At 38.6% G+C, this 18382-nt stretch overlaps 1 protein-coding gene across 12 annotated transcripts in view; it reads right to left on the minus strand.

Moving 5' to 3' along the window:
* The window catches only part of KAT6B (lysine acetyltransferase 6B), a 192471-nt gene that overhangs the window by 54691 nt on the left and 119398 nt on the right, over positions 1-18382 (minus strand). For all 12 annotated transcript variants that reach the window (XM_030568386.1, XM_030568384.1, XM_030568380.1 and 9 more), the window contains 5 exons: positions 18108-18229; positions 15956-16071; positions 14404-14545; positions 8527-8688; positions 2838-2931 (listed from right to left, as the gene is read on the minus strand). In XM_030568386.1, the coding sequence (XP_030424246.1) occupies positions 2838-2931; positions 8527-8688; positions 14404-14545; positions 15956-16071; positions 18108-18229 (636 nt within the window). The remainder of the gene's footprint in view (positions 1-2837; positions 2932-8526; positions 8689-14403; positions 14546-15955; positions 16072-18107; positions 18230-18382) is intronic.

The following is an 18382-nucleotide window of genomic DNA, read 5'->3' on the forward strand; positions in this document are numbered from 1 at the left end:
AATATAAACAGAAAGTTACATGTGCAATGTTAATTTTTATAAAATGATAATTATGCGCCATGAAAAAGAGGCACTTCTGCTATTCGTAAGCAGTAATCTGCTCATTGTTTTGAAATAAGTATCTGATATGTCTCTAAACTGCAAAGCGGTGCAGCTGTTTCTCAACAGCATGATTCAGTGAGCTCGATTTTGATTATTTTGGGCTACAAACTCTGCTGGCTGTCTTTATGAAATCAACAGATATTATCAATTATCACTTCACAAAAACAGAGATACAACAATTATTTCCTGTTTCAAGTAGAGGGAAATACTACAGTGTGACAATGTGGTAAATTAAGACCTTTTAGTATTAATCACTATGTCAAACTTACAACCACTTTGCAAAAATCACATTAGAATGAAACATTCTGCAGACCAATGTTTCAGGTAAATGCTTCTTTTAATATTCTGAACTTTGACTCTCATTTTGTGCTGATAGGCCAGGAACGTGGGGGTTAATTTTACCCTATTCAGCAGAATGTTAATTGGGCCACTCCGCTCTGGCTAGCTGCGAAACAGTACATTTCACAGCAACCCTCACTGGCCTGCAGCAACGAACCGCAGCCACTGGGAGCCGCGATCGGACGAACCTGCGGACGCGGCAGGTAAACAAACCAGCCCAGCCCGCCAGGGGCTTTCCCTGCACAAATGGTGGAACAAGTTTGGGAACCACTGCCCTAAATCATCTCTGAGAATGAGGACAATTCCAGGGCTCTGATGTATTGCAGGTTCTTTAAAGAAAGAGAATTGGAACACAGACTTCAGCAGGGCTACCTCCAAAGCCCCACTGGTACCTTCAGATTAACAAATGCAGGCAAGTAAAAGGGATAGGAGAGGAGGCAGGTGGAAGAGAGATCCTGTAAAATATATAGTGCATTGAGTTCCTGTGCCTGTCACTCCCTCCTGGACTGAATTAAATGAGACAACACTCCCTTGTGCTATTATCCAGCTAGATCTCACCAAGCTAAGCATGGCGGGGCCGTGCCAAGGAACATCTAAGTTTTGAAGCGGTGTTGGCAATTCAGTAGGGGCCACTCTGCTCTTTGTATCAGTACTAAATCAAAAATCTAGCATGGTGTTATTCGAGGATGTGGGTATTTTACTGTATGTGCGGTCTTTCAGATAAGGCACAAAACAGAGGTTCTGACCACCTGTGGTCATTAAAATTTCAACATCCCTGTTCATCAGAGCAGAGGTGTTAATCCTCATGCCTGGGCCAAATTCAAACTCAAGTAACTATCCTCCTAAATTCCCCCTGCTGTTCTAATAGTATATGGTATTCTTCAGTTCCTGCCCTAAAATGTGGTATAATCTAACTGCACAGTTAGACAGCTGTTGTGTTCCACTCCACCGGTGGCTGCCTTTCAATGGTGGATGAAGTGATCCGTATCTGTCTCACTGGGGTGTTGTGAAGCTTAATGGTTTGTAAAGCTATTGGATGAAAGGCACTATAGACATCGTATTATTATTAATCCTAATGTTTTTTAAAAGCAGTGTGGTCATGCTGCGTAGAATGTTGCAAGACTGAGAGTATCAAAACTCTATAGTCATAAGCTATTGTCTTAGTCATGCTGTTATACCATAATGTGTTTTATTTGTATGTTAATCCACTTGCATGCCCCTTTGAGGCAGGAACCATATTGCTAGAACCCTGCGAATTTTTTTATTTATAAATTCTTCATTTTATTTTTTGGGAAGTTTGTCTCCTCGTGCGAAGCTCATTGTAAGAGGGTGTTGGGTCCTGCCCCTGGAGAGGGAGGCTCTGGGGGAAGGAGCAGGGTGCTGCAGAATGAATCAGCCCTACACTCACACTACAGCAGCAGCTCTTCTCCTGCAGGGCTGGGCCCAGCTCCCCGCTCTAGGCGTTGCAACACACAGGTGGCATTGCCATTCAAGTTTGGCCCACCTGCCTCTCCAAATTTGAGTATTTGCTAAAAACATGGGGCTCTACCTATTATCTTAACTGCCTATAATGCCACGTACCCTTACAATGCTTTAAAATCATAGTGAAATCTCTATTTCCCATTTCCTCACATATGCTAACCCAGCTTCTCTATCCTCTCTCTAAATGACATTACAAAGTCAGATTCAAAAGCATAGAAGGCATTTAACTGGAACATTTACCTACAGAATTTTGTTTTGAGTTGTATTGTGATTTCAAATTGAGTGGTTTTGGGTGATACACGGGTATGTTTAAACAAATTATCCTTAGGCTTTTCGAATAGGTCAGATGTACAGATTTGCATAATAAAGCAGCAAGCAAGGATACAACCATGAATGCCAGTTTATATATTTGCTACAAAGAGCAGAATTTTCACGAGAGAAGGTAGGTAATGAAATACCTCTTTCCCTCTCTCCGGCTTTTTAAAATATTTTTCATGTTCTTTTCATAAGAATTGTTCCACTAAAAATATATTACAAGTTAAAAAAAAATACAGAAAGTGGAGAATGCCTTGGACTAACACCTTCTTTAGCTTTAATCACAAATAAATAGCCTCTTTTTGTACTAATGAGCAGCACAAAATGGAATGTAATTTAGACATTCATTCAGTGTAATAGCTTTGTGAACTAACATTACTGCAGAGAGATCTATGCTCAATTTCCTAGAGCACAACAACAGAGCAGCTGTAAGTTTTTCACTTCAGGGAGCTTTTCTGCCCTATGTAAATATAAACAGGAATCCCATTGTCTATTGATAAAAACAACAAAGCAGGTTAAATAAAGTTTTATATGTTACTGTTTCCCATAACAACCATCAGCTCTGTAGATCATGAATGTAAATAAAGCACTTCACTTACTGAAATCAATGAGAAACCTTCCAAATCCTTGCCTTTGATATTGAGGCATGATCATTATGCATGAGACATTGTACTTCTGCTGGCAAAGCTTTTCCTGAGGGAAGGAGAAACAGATCAAGTATGTCAAAGCACCGCTGAAATGGGCAATTCCCTGCACCTGCCACTGTCCATGTAAAATATTCCAGAAAGGTGAAAAGATATATCTGATCAATATCAAAACAGAATAATCCTAAAGTATTCATTAATGATAAGGGAGAAAGTATCAATCAAATGCACTCTCTAAAATATTTCTTTTTTTACAATTTAAGAAGTCAGAACTATAGAAATTAAACAAAATCCCAATGACTTGCATAAACAATGAAGGTGAAGTGCAGAATGGGGGGGAAAAATCTTTTCATGTGACATTGATTATTCTGTCAGGTATATACAAGTGGAAAAAAAATACACACACTCACCGAAGAGAGCAAGTTAGGTTAGCAGCAATTGTCATGTTAAATAACTTACTGCCTTTCACCCACATTTCATCTTCTACCTTTTAGCAAAGACCTTTAATGCTAGTACGATTGTGTAACTGAAGTGATACTTTTTTTCCCACAGACAAATGCATTCTCCTCTGATTACAAAGTGAAGAAAAAATGCTTGAGCCATCAGATCTCAGCATTTCAGACAAGACAAAAATCACATGACTATGAACTTAACAGAGGCAAAGATTACACTGACTGCTTAAGACAAAGGGGAAAACAGAAACAGAAACTAAACTAGGAAGCAGCCTTTGTAATATAGTCTGAAGGATTTTTGTTTTTTAAAATTTCAATGCAATGTAGGGGCAGTATTGTTTTAGCAGGAGTATCCAAAAAATGTCAAAATCCAGACAAGAACAGTTCTGAGACAGGCCTCTTCCTGTCTTTAGGAGTAATGCAATTAAATATAAGTAACTTTTTAAAATAAAGCTAACAGCATCAAAGACCTACATCAGACCACTCAAATCCAAGGTGACATGTTCAACGGAAAGCTGCAGCAAGCACAGACTTGATAGGAAGCTACTCAGGGTAACACATGTAAGGAAATGCCAGAATAGTATGGGAATTGTCACCGTCACAAGTGGCAATAAGCCAGCCTCAAATCATGCTCCCTCACTTATGAAATTCGATTGCCTCTTTGCCACATTTCATAAAACTATCCCATCTCGTGCAGATTTATACTGACAGTACTGCTTAGTCTCCATTATGGCCTCAAACCCCTTGAACTGACTGCCATAATATGTACTTTGAAATATTACTGTGCCCCTGCAAAGGATTCAGGGGAATTTTTGCCCACAAAAGAATACTAGCTACAGAACACTGAAAAGAAAGGGCCCTAAATTCAGAAGAGCACTCCAGCATATGCTAAGTCCTATTGAAGTCAAGTACATGTTTCAGTGGTTTCCTGAACTGGTGCCAGGGGGTGGGGGAGAAAGAAGCAAAAAATTCCTGTCTTCATTTTGAATGCTAACGCATTTCCTGCAAGTCCTTATATCTAGTAAAGTTTAGGAATGATACCTCAGACAATGAATGTACTAGAAGGTATGTGCCAATTTCAGAAGTGGCAGTACTACTTTATCTGTAATCTACATACTTCGAATCATCTAAACTATGATCAATGAATAGGCCTACAAGGAAATAGATCAAAGGCATACGAAAAATTCTAGAGTCTGAGGCAGTGCAAATTATGTCTGTCAATCTCGCTGTTACTTAGGGAACGTCTACAATAAAAACGCTACAGTGGTATTCTTCCATCGCTGTCATAAATCCATTCCTCTTGAGACATGGTAACTAAGTCAAAGACTTCTGTCAATCCAGCGGTGTCTATAGTGGGGCTTAGGTCGGCTTAACTGCATTGCACAGGGCAAAATTGAAAAATTTCATGTCCTGAGCAATGTAGCTAGGTCGACTTATGTTTTAGGTGCAGACCATGCCTTAGATTCTCTCCAAGCCTTATATTTGAGGACAAATGTATCAGGCCCAAAACACCTCAGTAGACTATGCTGCTACTTCAACTTAATCACTTTCAACAGATCTCATTAAAAAAAAATATTTCAGATCTTTTTTGTTAAGAGCAATCTGAAGGAAAATGAGAAAAATCACCTAATTTCCAAAGATAAAAATGATTGTATGACATGTTAGTTTGGAAGCCACTGATATACCAAACATCTGACTTGAAAGTTGACAAACAAATATAGCTTCTCCCTATTCCAAGAAATTCTACTTTTACCTTGCAGTTAATTTTACTATAGCCTCTGTCAAGGCAATACGGAGGAAATTCCTTCTTAGCAATAATTGGGATTGTTGTTTTAAAGTTCAAAGTATCACCACAAGTCATAAAGACATCCACTATGAAAATTAGTAACTTAGGGCTTGATTTTCAAAAGTTTAATGTGCAATTAAAAACTGCAAAAAAAGTCAGGTATTTATGCACACAAGCGACCAAAGATGAACAGTAATGGTCATTTGTTATATGTGTAAATAGCAGGTTTTACCAAAATACATCTGTAAATACATATGTAAATTGTGCCTATTTTGTACATCTAAAACTTTTGAAAACCAGGTGTAGTACAGTATATCTATGCAGAATCTGTAACTAAGTGAACTGTATAGAAAAAGATTTCATGTCAAACTGAACAATTATAAATCACCAGATAAGCAGTAAAAACAGACTTAACTGAATACTAGGTCTGTCAAGCGATTAAAAAAATTAATCACGATTAATTCCACTATTAAACAATAACAGAATATCATTTATTTAAATAGTTTGGGGTATTTTCTACATTTTCAAATATATTGATTTCAATAACAACACAGAATACAAAGTGTACAGTACTCACTTTAGATTTATTTTTATTACAAATATTTGCACTACAAAAAAGAAATAGTATTTTTCAATTCACCAAATATAAATACTGTAGTGCAATCTCTTTATCATGAAAGTTGAACTTACAAACGTAGAATTATGTACAAAAAAACTGCATTCAGAAATAAAACAATGTAAAACTTTAGAGCCTAAAAGTCCACTCAGTCCAACTTCTTGTTCAGACAAACAAGTTTCTTTACATTTGCAGAAGATAATGCTGCCTGCTTCTTGTTTACAGTATCACCTGAAAGTGAGAAAAGGCATCCACACAGCACTGTTATAGCTGGCTGTGACGTTGCACTCTATATGATTTTATGAAAATATGCTATTGAGTGGAATATGCTTCATGCAAAAAGTCTCTTGTAAGGTATCCTTACAAAGCTTATAATCTATTGAGTGTGGTCATCCTATTCGTATAAATGTATCACTTGTATCTGAAACTAGAAATATGAAATATAACTCTGAGGTGTTAATGTAGTTATGCAAAGTGTGGGCCATTAATGGTGGTTTAGAATCTTGATGGCTCCCATCAACTAGAACAATTGACTGTAGATGGCTCTGTTTACTTGTAAGTCTTCCTGTATACCTGTGTGCTGGCAGGTGGGTAATGTAGCCTTACAGTGACATGTGATCATGTCACCTGAACTGGAATCCATCTTTAACCTGGTGCTTTTCCATTTAGAAGGAGGGGTGGGAACCCAGAGAAAGATAAAGGATTCCAGCCTTTTGCAGAAAATATTTCAGAGGGTGGAACAGAAAAAAAGGGGGCTGCAGACATGAGAAATCCCCTAGCTACCACCTGAGCTGGAACAAGGACTGTACCAGGGGAAAGGATTGGACACAGACTAGGAAGGCGTCCAATCTGTGATAGAAGCTTACTGAAACATCTCTGAGGGTGAGTTTATATCTGTAATCACTTTCTCACTGTATTAGGATTAGACTTGCGTGTTTTATTTTATTTTGCTCAGTAATTCACTTTGTTCTGTCTGTTATTACTTGGAACCACTTAAATCCTACCTTTTGTATTTAATAAAATCACTCTTTACCAGTGTGAAACCCAGAGTATGTAGTAATACCTGGGGGGCAAACAGCTGTGCATCTCTATCAATGTTATAGAGGGTGGACAATTTATGACTTTACCCTGTATAAGCTTTATAAAGGGTAAAATAGATTTATTCGGGGTTTGGACCCCATTGGGAGTTGGGTATCTGAGCAGAGGAGACAGGAGCACTTCTTAAGCTGTTTTCAGTTAAGCCTGCAACTTGTGGGGCACGTAGCACAGACCTGGGTCTGTGTTTGTAGCAGGCTAGCGTGCCTGGCTCAACCAGGCAGGGCACTGAAATCCAAAGCTGGCATGGAAAACAGGCTCAAAGGCAGTCTAAGCACACCAGGTGGCAGTCCCAAGGGGGTTGCTGTGATCCATTCTGTCACACCATACTTCATCCACCATTCCAGAGGATATGTATCCTTGTTGAAAATGGGTTCTGCTCGATAACCATCCAAAGCAGTACGGACCGACGCCATGTTCATTTTCATCATTTCAGTCAAATGCCACCAGCAGAAAGGTTGATTTTCTTTTTTGGTGGTTCAGGTTCTGCAGTTTCCGCATCGGAGTGTTGCTCTTTTAAGACTTCTGAAAGCATGCTCTACACCCCGTCCCTCTCAGATTTTGGAAGGCACTTCAGATTCTTAAACCTTGGGTTGAGTGACGTAGCTATCTTTAGAAATCTCACATCAAACACATTCTTTGTGTTTTGTCAAATCTGCAGTGAAAGTGTTCTTAAAATGAACAACGTGCTGGATCATGATCCGAAGACTGCTATAAAATGAAATATATGGCAGAATGCGGACAAAACAGAGCAGGAGACATAAAATTCTCCCGCAAGGAGTTCAGTCAAATTTAATTAATGCATTTTTTTTTTTAAATGAGCATCATCAGCATGGAAGCATGTCCTCGGGAATGGTAGCCGAAGCACAAAGGGGCATACAAATGTTTAACAGAACTGGCAAGTAAATGCCTTGCAATGCTGGCTACAGAAGTGCCATGCAAACACCTGCTCTCACTTTCAGGTGATGTAAATAAGAAGCTGCCAGCATTCTCTCTCATAAATGTAAACAAACTTCTTTGTCTTAGCAATTGGCTGAACAAGTAGGAGGACTCAGTGGACTTGTAGGTCCTAAAATTTTACATTGTGCTGTTTTTGAGTGCAGTTATGTAACAAAAAAATCTATATTTGTAAGTTGCACTTACACAATAAAGAGATTGCACTATAGTACTTGGATGAGGCAAATTGAAAAATACTATTTCTATTGTTTGCCATTTTTACAGTGCAAATATTTGTAATAAAAATAATATAAAGTGAGCACTGTCAACTTTGTATAGTATGTTGTAATTGAAATCAATATATTTAAAAAAATATAGAAAAACAAAAATATTCAATAAATTTCAATGGGCAATCTATTGTTTAACAGCATGATTAAAGCAGAGATTAATTTTTTTTAACCTGATTAGTTTTTTTAGTTAATTGCGTGAGTTAATTACAATTAATTGACAGCTCTACTGAATACAGTAACTGAGAAAAGTTCTATGTGTAAGTGTTTTGAGGAGGAATAAAGATATTGTTATTGTCTATCAGACAGTGAATAATTTTATGAGACTTGCAGATCGGATTTCATATTTTAAAAACTGTCTTCATCTATTGAAATTACATACGCAAAAATACTTGAATAAGAAGCATAATTTTTAACAGTGGAAAAATTATGAATTGTTAATATTAAAAAGCATATAGAGATATTGCTTTACCTTAGAGAAATATCCAACTAAGTGACAGCCTTTTTCATCATTTTTTGTAAGAACATAGAAAAGGAATGGCTCAACATCATAATACAACGTTTTGTGGTCCAGAAAGAGCTTGGCTAACAAGCAAAGATTTTGGCAATAAATTTTGCTCACATTTCCATCAACCTAAAAAAAAAAAAGTTAAAAAAAAAAAATCACACTGATAAATTTATTTCCCACAAAACCATTATTTCTCACATATTATTTCACAGAAAATGGTATCTTGTACTTACAGTATCCTTTAAGAAAACCTGAAAAATGTAGTATTAAGGGGGAAAATGCTAATTTCAGAATAGAAATTCTCTATTAGTGCTAATTGTTTGCATTAGCAAGAATCTTCAGAAGATCTGGATTTCTCAAACAATCAAGGTTATCTGATCTGATAACTGGTCCAGTCAGACTTGGTTACATCTCCTTCACTTATTGCCCTATAATTAAACAGATATGAATAGCAGATAATGCAAACATTATTAAAGCTATCTTAAGCTCTGGATCATTATTGCAGGAGCTGCGCTCCAAAAGTAGAACAGATTGAACTGCATTATCCTGAGTCCCTGAAGTGTAGGGCCAGCAAATGGGATGTCACTTTGGTATTATACACTGCAGTATTTTAGATATAACTAGAGAAGATAAAAATTATACACTGGAGCGAAGATGCTACTGAGCAAGAGAAGTAAATTTTCAAGCTAAATACCATAATTAGTCTATGTCTGTTATAAGTATAAAGAATCAAGCTGTGATACTGATGGTTGCAGACAGGCTAGGCACAAGTGCAGATTTCTTTGATCACAATCAGTTTCTCCCTGAAATGAAGAGCATAGTCAATGTGAGCAGCCTAGTCTTTCCCCAAGATTCTTCTTCAGGGAAACGATTACTTGCAATTAGAGTTCTTTGATGATGGGACCATCTGTATTTCATTTACACAGAGAGCTTTCTGGTCTAGGCACAGCACCAGGAAGAAATTCTTCTATTATAATCCATTGCCAGAGTCAGTTTCTGGTGTGGCTTGGACAAGTCTCTGCTTTACCTGCTGTAAAGTGGGTAAGCACTAACCTCATATGTGTATCTGGGGGTGGATAAGACAATATCTGTAAGTAAGCTTAAGATAAAAAAACATTACTTACGAGTTAAGAACTACTGATACAAATACTTTTATCAAAAAGAACGAGGAGTAATTGTGGCACCTTAGAGACTAACGAATTTATTTGAGCATAAGCTTTCGTGGGCTAAAACTCACTTCATCGGATGCATGCAGTGGAAAATACAATAGGAAGATCTATATACACAGAGAACATGAAAAAATGGATGTTGCCATACTAACTATGATAAGAATGATCAATTAAGGGGGCTATTATCATCAGGAAAAAAAAATGTTTGTAGTGATAATCAGGATGGCCCATTTCCAACAGTTGACAAGAAGGTGTGAGTAACAGTAGGGGAAAAATTAGCATGGGGAAATAGTTTTTACTTCTCCATGCAAAAGAATAAATGGACACAAATCAGACCTCAAGAATTGTAACATTCAAAAACCAGTTGGAGAACACTTCAACCTCCCTGGTCACTCAATTACAGACTTCAAAGTCGCAATACTCCACGAAAAAAACTTCAAAAACAGACTCCCAAGAGAAACTGCAGAATTGGAATTAATTTGCAAACTGGACACCACTGAATTAGGCTTGAATACAGACTGGGAGTGGATAGGTCATTACACAAAGTAAAAACTATTTCCTCATGCTAATTATTTTTCCCCTACTGTTACTCACAACTTCTTGTCAACTGTTGGAAATGGGCCATCCTGATTATCACTACAAGTTTTTTTCTCTCCTGCTGATAATAGCCCACCTTAATTGATCACTCTCATTATAGTTAGTATGGCAACACCCATTTTTTCATGTTCTCTGTGTATACGATCTTCCTACTATATTTTCCACTGCATGCATCCAATGAAGTGAGTTTTAGCCCATGACAGCTTATGCACAAATAAATTTGCTAAGTCTCCACGGTGCCACAAGTACTCCTCATATTTTTTGCTGATGCAGACTAACATGGCTACTGCTCTGAGATACTTTTATGTATCTCACATATAGTACCTTACAATTTCAGAAGTATTTTAAGCACACTCATGCAACTGACTCTCTTGTACGAAACTGGGGATTTTTTTTTGTTTTTTTACACACATGCAAACAAGTGATAAAAACAAGTGATAAAGTCGACCTTAATTAGATTTTTAAAAACTTGTTATGGTTAACTAAAGACATTTCAGTTCCTCTAAAAATGTTGGCAATGAATATTGGATTTTGTTTTTCAACTCTCCTAAAGAGGAAGTATCCAATTGTTATGTTGTTTCAATGGAAGACTTCCCTGATATTAAAAAAATTCCTAGAAACAGACAATCCTTTAAAACATTCTATATGCTATTTTGTGAAAGAGCACTCATGTGAAGATGGAAATGCATTCCATAACTTTCTGATAAGACCAGCTTGTTCAGCAGTTCAATGGGGAAAAATGGACTACAATCTCAGACACCAATGTTTGCTCAACTAGAATGGAGTAATAAATTATGACAATAAGTCTCCTCTTAGATTTGTCGAAGTTTTGCACTGGAAGGAAGGCATACGTAAACATAAGATGCCCTGGGGCATTTTCTGCTCCTTGGAGAAAAAGAAGGAGAATAAGAGCCTATCCCCTTCTCTGTCCTGTCACACAGGGAATTAAGGGGTAAAGTCACTGTATCTTGCTGGAAGTCTGCAGAATTTTTATCAACTCCTCATTGAGTTTCTGCAGCTATCAAAATCAGAAGTAATGGCCTGAGCCAACACTTCAACCAAACTGGAAAAGTTAGTCTTCAAGAGTTTCAGTAATCCTATCCAAATGTCTCAAGTACAGAAGGAAAAAAGGGCCATCTGATGAATCCAGATTTTCCTTCCACAAAATATTCTCTCTTCCATGGCTCTTTCTGAGAGACCCTTAAGAATGCTTAAAAAAAGAAAAATGAAGGACTGAATAAGTTTTGATGTACGGATTGATGTTCACAGAATAACACTAACATAGTGGCAGATTCACCTGTTGCCCTACTCTGTATTAGCAGGTATTAGAAGAATCCAGCAGAGAGGAACAGGTTAATCATGTTCACTGGTGACTCACTAGGAAATGTGTGGCTTTTTATATGGGAAAGTTTGGCTTTTTATATGGGAAAGTTTAAGGAAGGTGGAAGTAACTCTGTGGATGAGAGATCTAGGGTGTGGCTCACCTGCATCATGGGAAAACCATAGGAGCAGAAATATGTGGGAGAAAAAAAAATGTAGGCTGGGGGAAATGAGCGACTAGTAGGGGCACCAGCTAAAAGGGGGCATGTGACCCCTCCCCCGCAATTCGTCCCCACCCCCAGCCCAGGAGCTCCACACTCTGCTCCAGTCCCCCTGGCATGTGTGGAGCCACTAATGCACTCTCCCCGGCAGCCTCTGGCCATGCTGCCTGCCTGGACTGTAGGCAGCATGGCCGCAGGCTTCCTGGGAGAGCGTAGCCACTGCATGTTGCAGCAGGCAGCATGGCTGGAAGAGGAGAGGCTCTGGCCCCACTTCTTCTCTTAAGGTTCTGGCCTTGCCCCTTCATCTTCCCAGCTGCTGGCCTTGCCCCCCCCCCCGCCATCCCCCAGCATTTTGGGGAGAGTCATGTGTCCCTTTGTGCCCCCCCACGAATCACATTGGCTGGGGTTGGTGTAGTTTTAATTCAGAATTTTCTTTTAGTTAAGAATATGAAATCTGTGAATGACTAGAACAAGCCTTAAGGTTTGGTCAGTTGCATGGGGACTCCACCCAATTACATATCAGTATTTCAAGACATGGAATAGACAAGCATACCTGCAAGGGTAACAAATATATTTACACAACATGAAAGTGCTAGGTAGTGACATTTTTTAAAATTCAGAATTATTTTTCAGTATTGATAGTCAGAAATAACTTGTGCCATTCTTCTGAGAGAATTAAGATGGTCCTAAGACCCTGGAAGTCTTTTCTGCTAGTAGTATTGGGACTGGTGCTTAAGAAATATGAATAAGTAGGTTAGGGTAATTGGGTGCAGCAATGACACTTGAAGCCATGATACAGAATACTCATTAGTTAAGCTCAAGGGTCTTTTCACAGCAGAGCAATGTGGACAAAAGTCCTTAAGAGATTAGCTCCAAAATGTCCCGAAGAATTATATTCTGCTTGGTTTAATTTCTGAATTAATTAAATTAAAGGCAGTTTACTTTGACCCAATTTGCAACAGGCTGTGAAAGTAATATAGATAGCTAACAGGTTCAGCCTGGGAGCCAACACACCCTGGCAGAATGTCTCAGGAGGTATTTTTCAAGCTCTCTGTAGGGGTAATAACTTTAGTTTCAAAATTTAAACTTCTGAACATAAGAACATAAGAATGGCCATACTGGGTCAGACCAAAGATCCATCCAACCCAGTATCCTATCTACCGACAGTGACCAATGCCAGGTGTCCCAGAGGGAGTGAACCTAACAGGTAACGATCAAGTGATCTCTCTCCTGGAGTCCTAAATCAACCATGCAGAAAACTTAAGTGAGGAAAACGTTACCTTTGCATTTTCTATACAGTCAGTCAATGGTCATGCTCATTGTTCTCTTCCTTCCCCAAATAATCAGTGTCACAACTGAATGTCTTTAAAAGTCTATAAAATCATGAACCATGAATGGTGTGGAGACAGTGAACAAGGAAGTGTTATTTAACCCTTTACATAACACAAGAAGTAGGGGACAACCAATTGCATTAATAGGCACTGGGTTTAAAACTAACATAAGAAACTATTTCTTCACACAACACACAGTCAACCTGTGGAACTCGCTGCCATGGGATGTTGTGAAGGCCAAAAGTATAACTGGGGCCAAAAAAGAATTAGATAAATTCATGGAAAACAGATTAATCAGTGGCTAATAGCCAAGATGGTCGCGGAGCAATCCCATGCTCTGGATGTCCCTAAACCTCTGACTGTCAGAAGCTGGGACTAGACGACCAGGGATGAATCACTAAAAATTGTCCTATTTGTTCATTCCCCCAAAGCATCTGGCACTGGCCACTGTCAAGAGAGAGGATGCTGGGCTAGATGGACCATTGATCTGATCCAGTATGACTGTTCTTATGTAATGGATAGAAAGGAAAAAAGAAGGGTGCCCTTATCTGACCAGAAGTAAAAGAACATGTAGTTGGAAGATATAGTTTCAATATACATCTAAAAGCCTGCTGCACCAGAAGGCTAGAAAGCTCTTAAGTTCTACATAACTTACAAGTCCACAGGATATAAAAGGTGGGGAAAAGTGAAAGAGGAGACTTATTTTTTGAGTACAATATGAATATTAGTAGAAAAATATTTACAGTAGAACCTCAGAGTTACGAACACCTTGGTAATGGAGGTTGTTTGTAACTCTGAAATGTTTGTAACTGAACAAAAGTTCAAAGGTCTGGTTGTTCTTTCAAAAGTTTACAGCTGAACGTTAACTTAATACAGCTTTGAAACTTTACTATGCAGAAGAAAAAATGTTGCTTTCCCTTTATTTTATTTTTTAGTATTTTATACATTTAACACTGTACTGTATTTGACTTTTTTTTGGGTGGGGGGGTGGAAGCGTTGTCTCTGTTGCTGCCTGATTGTGTACTTCCGGTTCCAAATGAGGTGTCTGGTTAACCAGTCAGTTTGTAACTCTGGTGTTCGTAACTCTGAGGTTCTACCGTAATACATTTTTATCTTTTTCTACTGTGGCCTTCAACTGGTATACAATCAACAAATACATGTAAGTTTTTCTTTTTTAAACAATCTGGATTTTAATATACCTACCTCAAATACTGAAAGATCATTTCTTCTGTAGATTTCATTGGCTGGAGGATGGAACCAACCACACTTCTTTGAGTGTCTTAGCAAAATGTTTTTACTTTTCATATATTTAAGACAGAATTCACACAGGTAAAGCTTTGATAGTCTGTTGAAGTATAGAAATCATGAAGAGTTTTAGAGTGCTGTTACAGTTCTAAACTCTGTGAGCAAAAATCATGTTCTCCCTCTCCACCCATCTTAAAAATATCTGAACAGACTTGAATTAAACTGTATTTCTGTGTATGCCAAACACGCACCACAGGGGGAAGATTAAAACAGGCATGCATTATTTGAAAGTAATGCACAGAGACTCTTGTACGTGATTTTCTCCTAAATGAGATGAGAGGCTTTATTACATAGTAGAGTTAATTCAGCTGAGTCAGAAGTGAAGAATGCCTCATCTTGGCTGATCCATGGCCTGGACTGTCATTAGCTGCCTCACCAAAACACAGAAATTAGAAAAAGAAGACCAACTAGATCATCTAGTTTCATAGAATCTTAGGACTGGAAGGGGCCTCGAGAGGTCATCTAGTCCATTCCCCTGCACTCATACTGCCAGAACAGCAAATCCCTGCAGTAAGTTTTCTAGCACTAGGTTTATCCTCATTTTGAAACTACAGACACAGCAGGACACTGTTGCATAAACTAATTATATTATATCATCTTTGGAGCAGAGGCCTATTTACACGTGCTCTAAAAGCAACTCGCATGTCCTGGGACTGCATATAGGTGGTTATAATGATTTACTTCCTTCAAGTATTTGTAGGCACTTATGTCCACATCTCCATCATCACTTTGCCAACCTACAGACATTTATTTCTTAATCTTTCCTGGGAAATCAACCCTGAAGACCTTTAAGCATGTATATTTTTTCCCCTCTATATCCGCATCTTTTTGGTAATTTGGTGGCTAAAACTGCACTTATTCTAGGGAGAACTGCCTCCACCACCATAAAGAGGCATCATCAATTCTCATTCCGTAATGTAATGCCTTTTGCAAGTGCAGCCAAGAATCACAATGCCCATTTTAGATGCCATATCACACTGTTGGTTCATACTAATGTACTACCTGCTATCACCTCAGCCTACTTGTTGCTCCCTGTAGCTGGTTGCTCAGTCCCCAGTGTGGTAGAATTGAGGAAAGTTTACAAATAAGTGAAGTAGGCTGTTGCCACTGGAAAGTCCTCTAGTTAATAAAATGAAATTGGTCTAATCCAGTATATTCTGTTTACAATATACACCTCATTCTCAGTGGAAGAGGGAAATACTACCTTGGGGAAAAAAAAAAAAGTAAAGGCAGGATTTACAGTATGTTTGCAATAAAGGGACAACTAGGAACTTATACAAAATTAATGAGACTGCAAAAGAAATGCTGTAGAAGTAATAGTTTTGGGTGCTGCCTCAATGTGTTAGTTAAATTTAATCTCAGCTGAAATACCGTGAAACAAAAGAACAGGATGAAGCCCCCATCCTCACCATGACATAAAAAGAAATAGTAATCTCGACCACCCTATTACCTTGCATATTCCTGTGGATAAGGTGAAGAGTACCAGGTCTGGATCTCATACTTCCCAAATTCTATCACTGAAGGGTACCGGCTATTTGTTTCACTGCTGTTTTTACATCCAATTTTCTGTCAGGTGTAATAAAAGCAAAAAGTTGCAGTTATAAGGAATTAGACGAGGCTCAATTCAAATCTTCATTTTCATTTGGTTAAGATTAGAAAATCTTTAAGTTTCTCTGACATGATTAGTTGTTAGAAGTCTCTGGAAATGGTCAAATGTGAGGCTAGAACCCAGGCTGCAGAAATCCTGGCAGGATTGGAGTGCAGCAGTAAAAGCTGGCTATAAGCTCCATTCCACTGGAGGGCCTGGCACTGGGTGATGCTGCCCACAAAATAGGCAGGGCTGGCAGAGGCTGGGCACAGCTAAACAGGTTTTCTGATTCACTAAATCTCACAGGCAGTTGGCAGAGCTTGTCTGGGGTCCTGGCTCAAATTCCAAGAGGTCCTTCTCTGCAGAACCAAATGAAGAAGGATGGTGACATTGGGAGCACCTTCTTTATCCCAGAAGTGGGCGTACCCCTCCTGCAAGCAGGTGCTGTGGGTACCGAGGGTTCAATTTGCAACCTCCAGTGCCAAAAGGGTTTTAAAATAAGTTAACTTTAGCTGAGATGACAGTAGTTCACTTGGTAGGACAATGACCCCTAGGGGGTCAGAGGAAGTTAAATGAGGACTGTGTGTGTGGTGGGGGGAGGTTACCTTAATCAAATAAATTCAACAGAATATACTCTGACCTGTGGGAGAGGGATGAGAATTTATTTATAAAGACAAGTAGCTAGCAGCAAACTAAGAGGTAAAATCCTCAATAGCCAATCTCAAATTAGGTTGAAACACTTAGGGCTGAGAAGGTGCCTAATTTACACTGTGTGTCTATACCAGACATAGTCTCAGTACTTTCACTTCCGGCCTGCAAGGGGAAGTTTATTACTGAGAGACAAGCTAGACTCTCTTTAAAAAGACTGCAGGAGCAAATTTAAGTATTTTCTTGTGTATCTCTTATAGGCCTTTATAGGCTAGTTCAACTGTGCTACATGAATTCTGAACACAAACCTCCTGAAACTGTTACGGTGATACTAAGTATATGTCTAATGTATTTTAAGTCTCCAATGCTCTCTCTCTATAAAACTAAAAATCCTGTGTCCCCTTCAGTGCTAGTTTAAACAAAAAACTTTTTAAAAAATTAGGAGACCAGTGCTACGCTAAATGGGGGCTTCCACAGGAGACCACAAGTCTAGATTCAGACACAACACTGTAAAAAATTGTAGTAGTGGATGTTAGGTGCACCCTCCATCCCTTACTCTCAGAGATGCAGTTTTTGCCTGTCTCCTTGAGCTCCCCCTGTGAATAGCACCTTCCACAATGAGGTTCAAAGAAAAAATCTTATCCTTTCACACTGGCACATTAAAGTAAAAGCTCTTTTTGCGAGAGGGAAATCCAGTCTTTATGTCGGGAGCTCTCTCAGCCGAGTGTACAAGGAGCAAGGGAAGATATACAGCCTCAGCAGGGTATGTATTTATAACACATACTAAAAAAAGAGAGCATCTAAGCATCAGCTGGTGCAACAGTTTTAGGCAGATCCAGCTCAAACATTTCAATGACCATAATAATCTTATAGACTATTAAAATAACTGGGCAACATAAAGCAGTGAAGTTATATACTGATCATAAAATCCAGTTTTGCATTTTTTATAGAAGAGTGACAGGATACTGAGATTATCTGGTGGCTTTTCCACAGTGTCTGCTTTCTGCATGCGGGGCTGGGGGTATAAATGCACAGTTCCTAGCTACCAACACCTACATTTTAAAAGGGCTGATCAGGATTTTAGCCTTTGATTTCTTGTCTAGAGAACAGGAGCCAGATATCTAAAATCCACTAGTGTCACTCATCTGGTTCACTCCAGGATGACAGGGCTCCAGTCTAAGGGAATACTACTGTATACAGAACATCTCCACTAGATATTCATCAAGTATGGAACACTAGGTCAAAGGAGCATATCAAAAATACCATGAGGCTGAATGAACATCGGAAAAATAATTCAATGTTAATTTATAAAGGTAATTGAATTGACCACAACATGCTTCATTACTGAAATGATTTTCAGTCTTACCTCCAGAGAAAGTTCCCGAGCCTGCTTAAAAACTTCCACATCCTCCTCTGTAACAATTTCCTTGCTCCCCACCAGAATTACATCTGTATTTTCTTGTTTGATGCTTATTTTGATTTCTGTATCTGTTATTTAAAACCAGCAGAAGGTTTATTCACAGACATGAAGACCACATGCCTTACAGTTCCTGTGTGGTACTCCTAAATAGCACTGCAGGCAGCGACAGCTCTTAGAAACTCCCATTCTAGTTTAGATTTGGAATCCTTTATAACTATGCC

This window comes from Gopherus evgoodei, chromosome 7, assembly GCF_007399415.2.
Source record: "Gopherus evgoodei ecotype Sinaloan lineage chromosome 7, rGopEvg1_v1.p, whole genome shotgun sequence".
Classification (NCBI taxonomy): domain Eukaryota; kingdom Metazoa; phylum Chordata; order Testudines; family Testudinidae; genus Gopherus; species Gopherus evgoodei.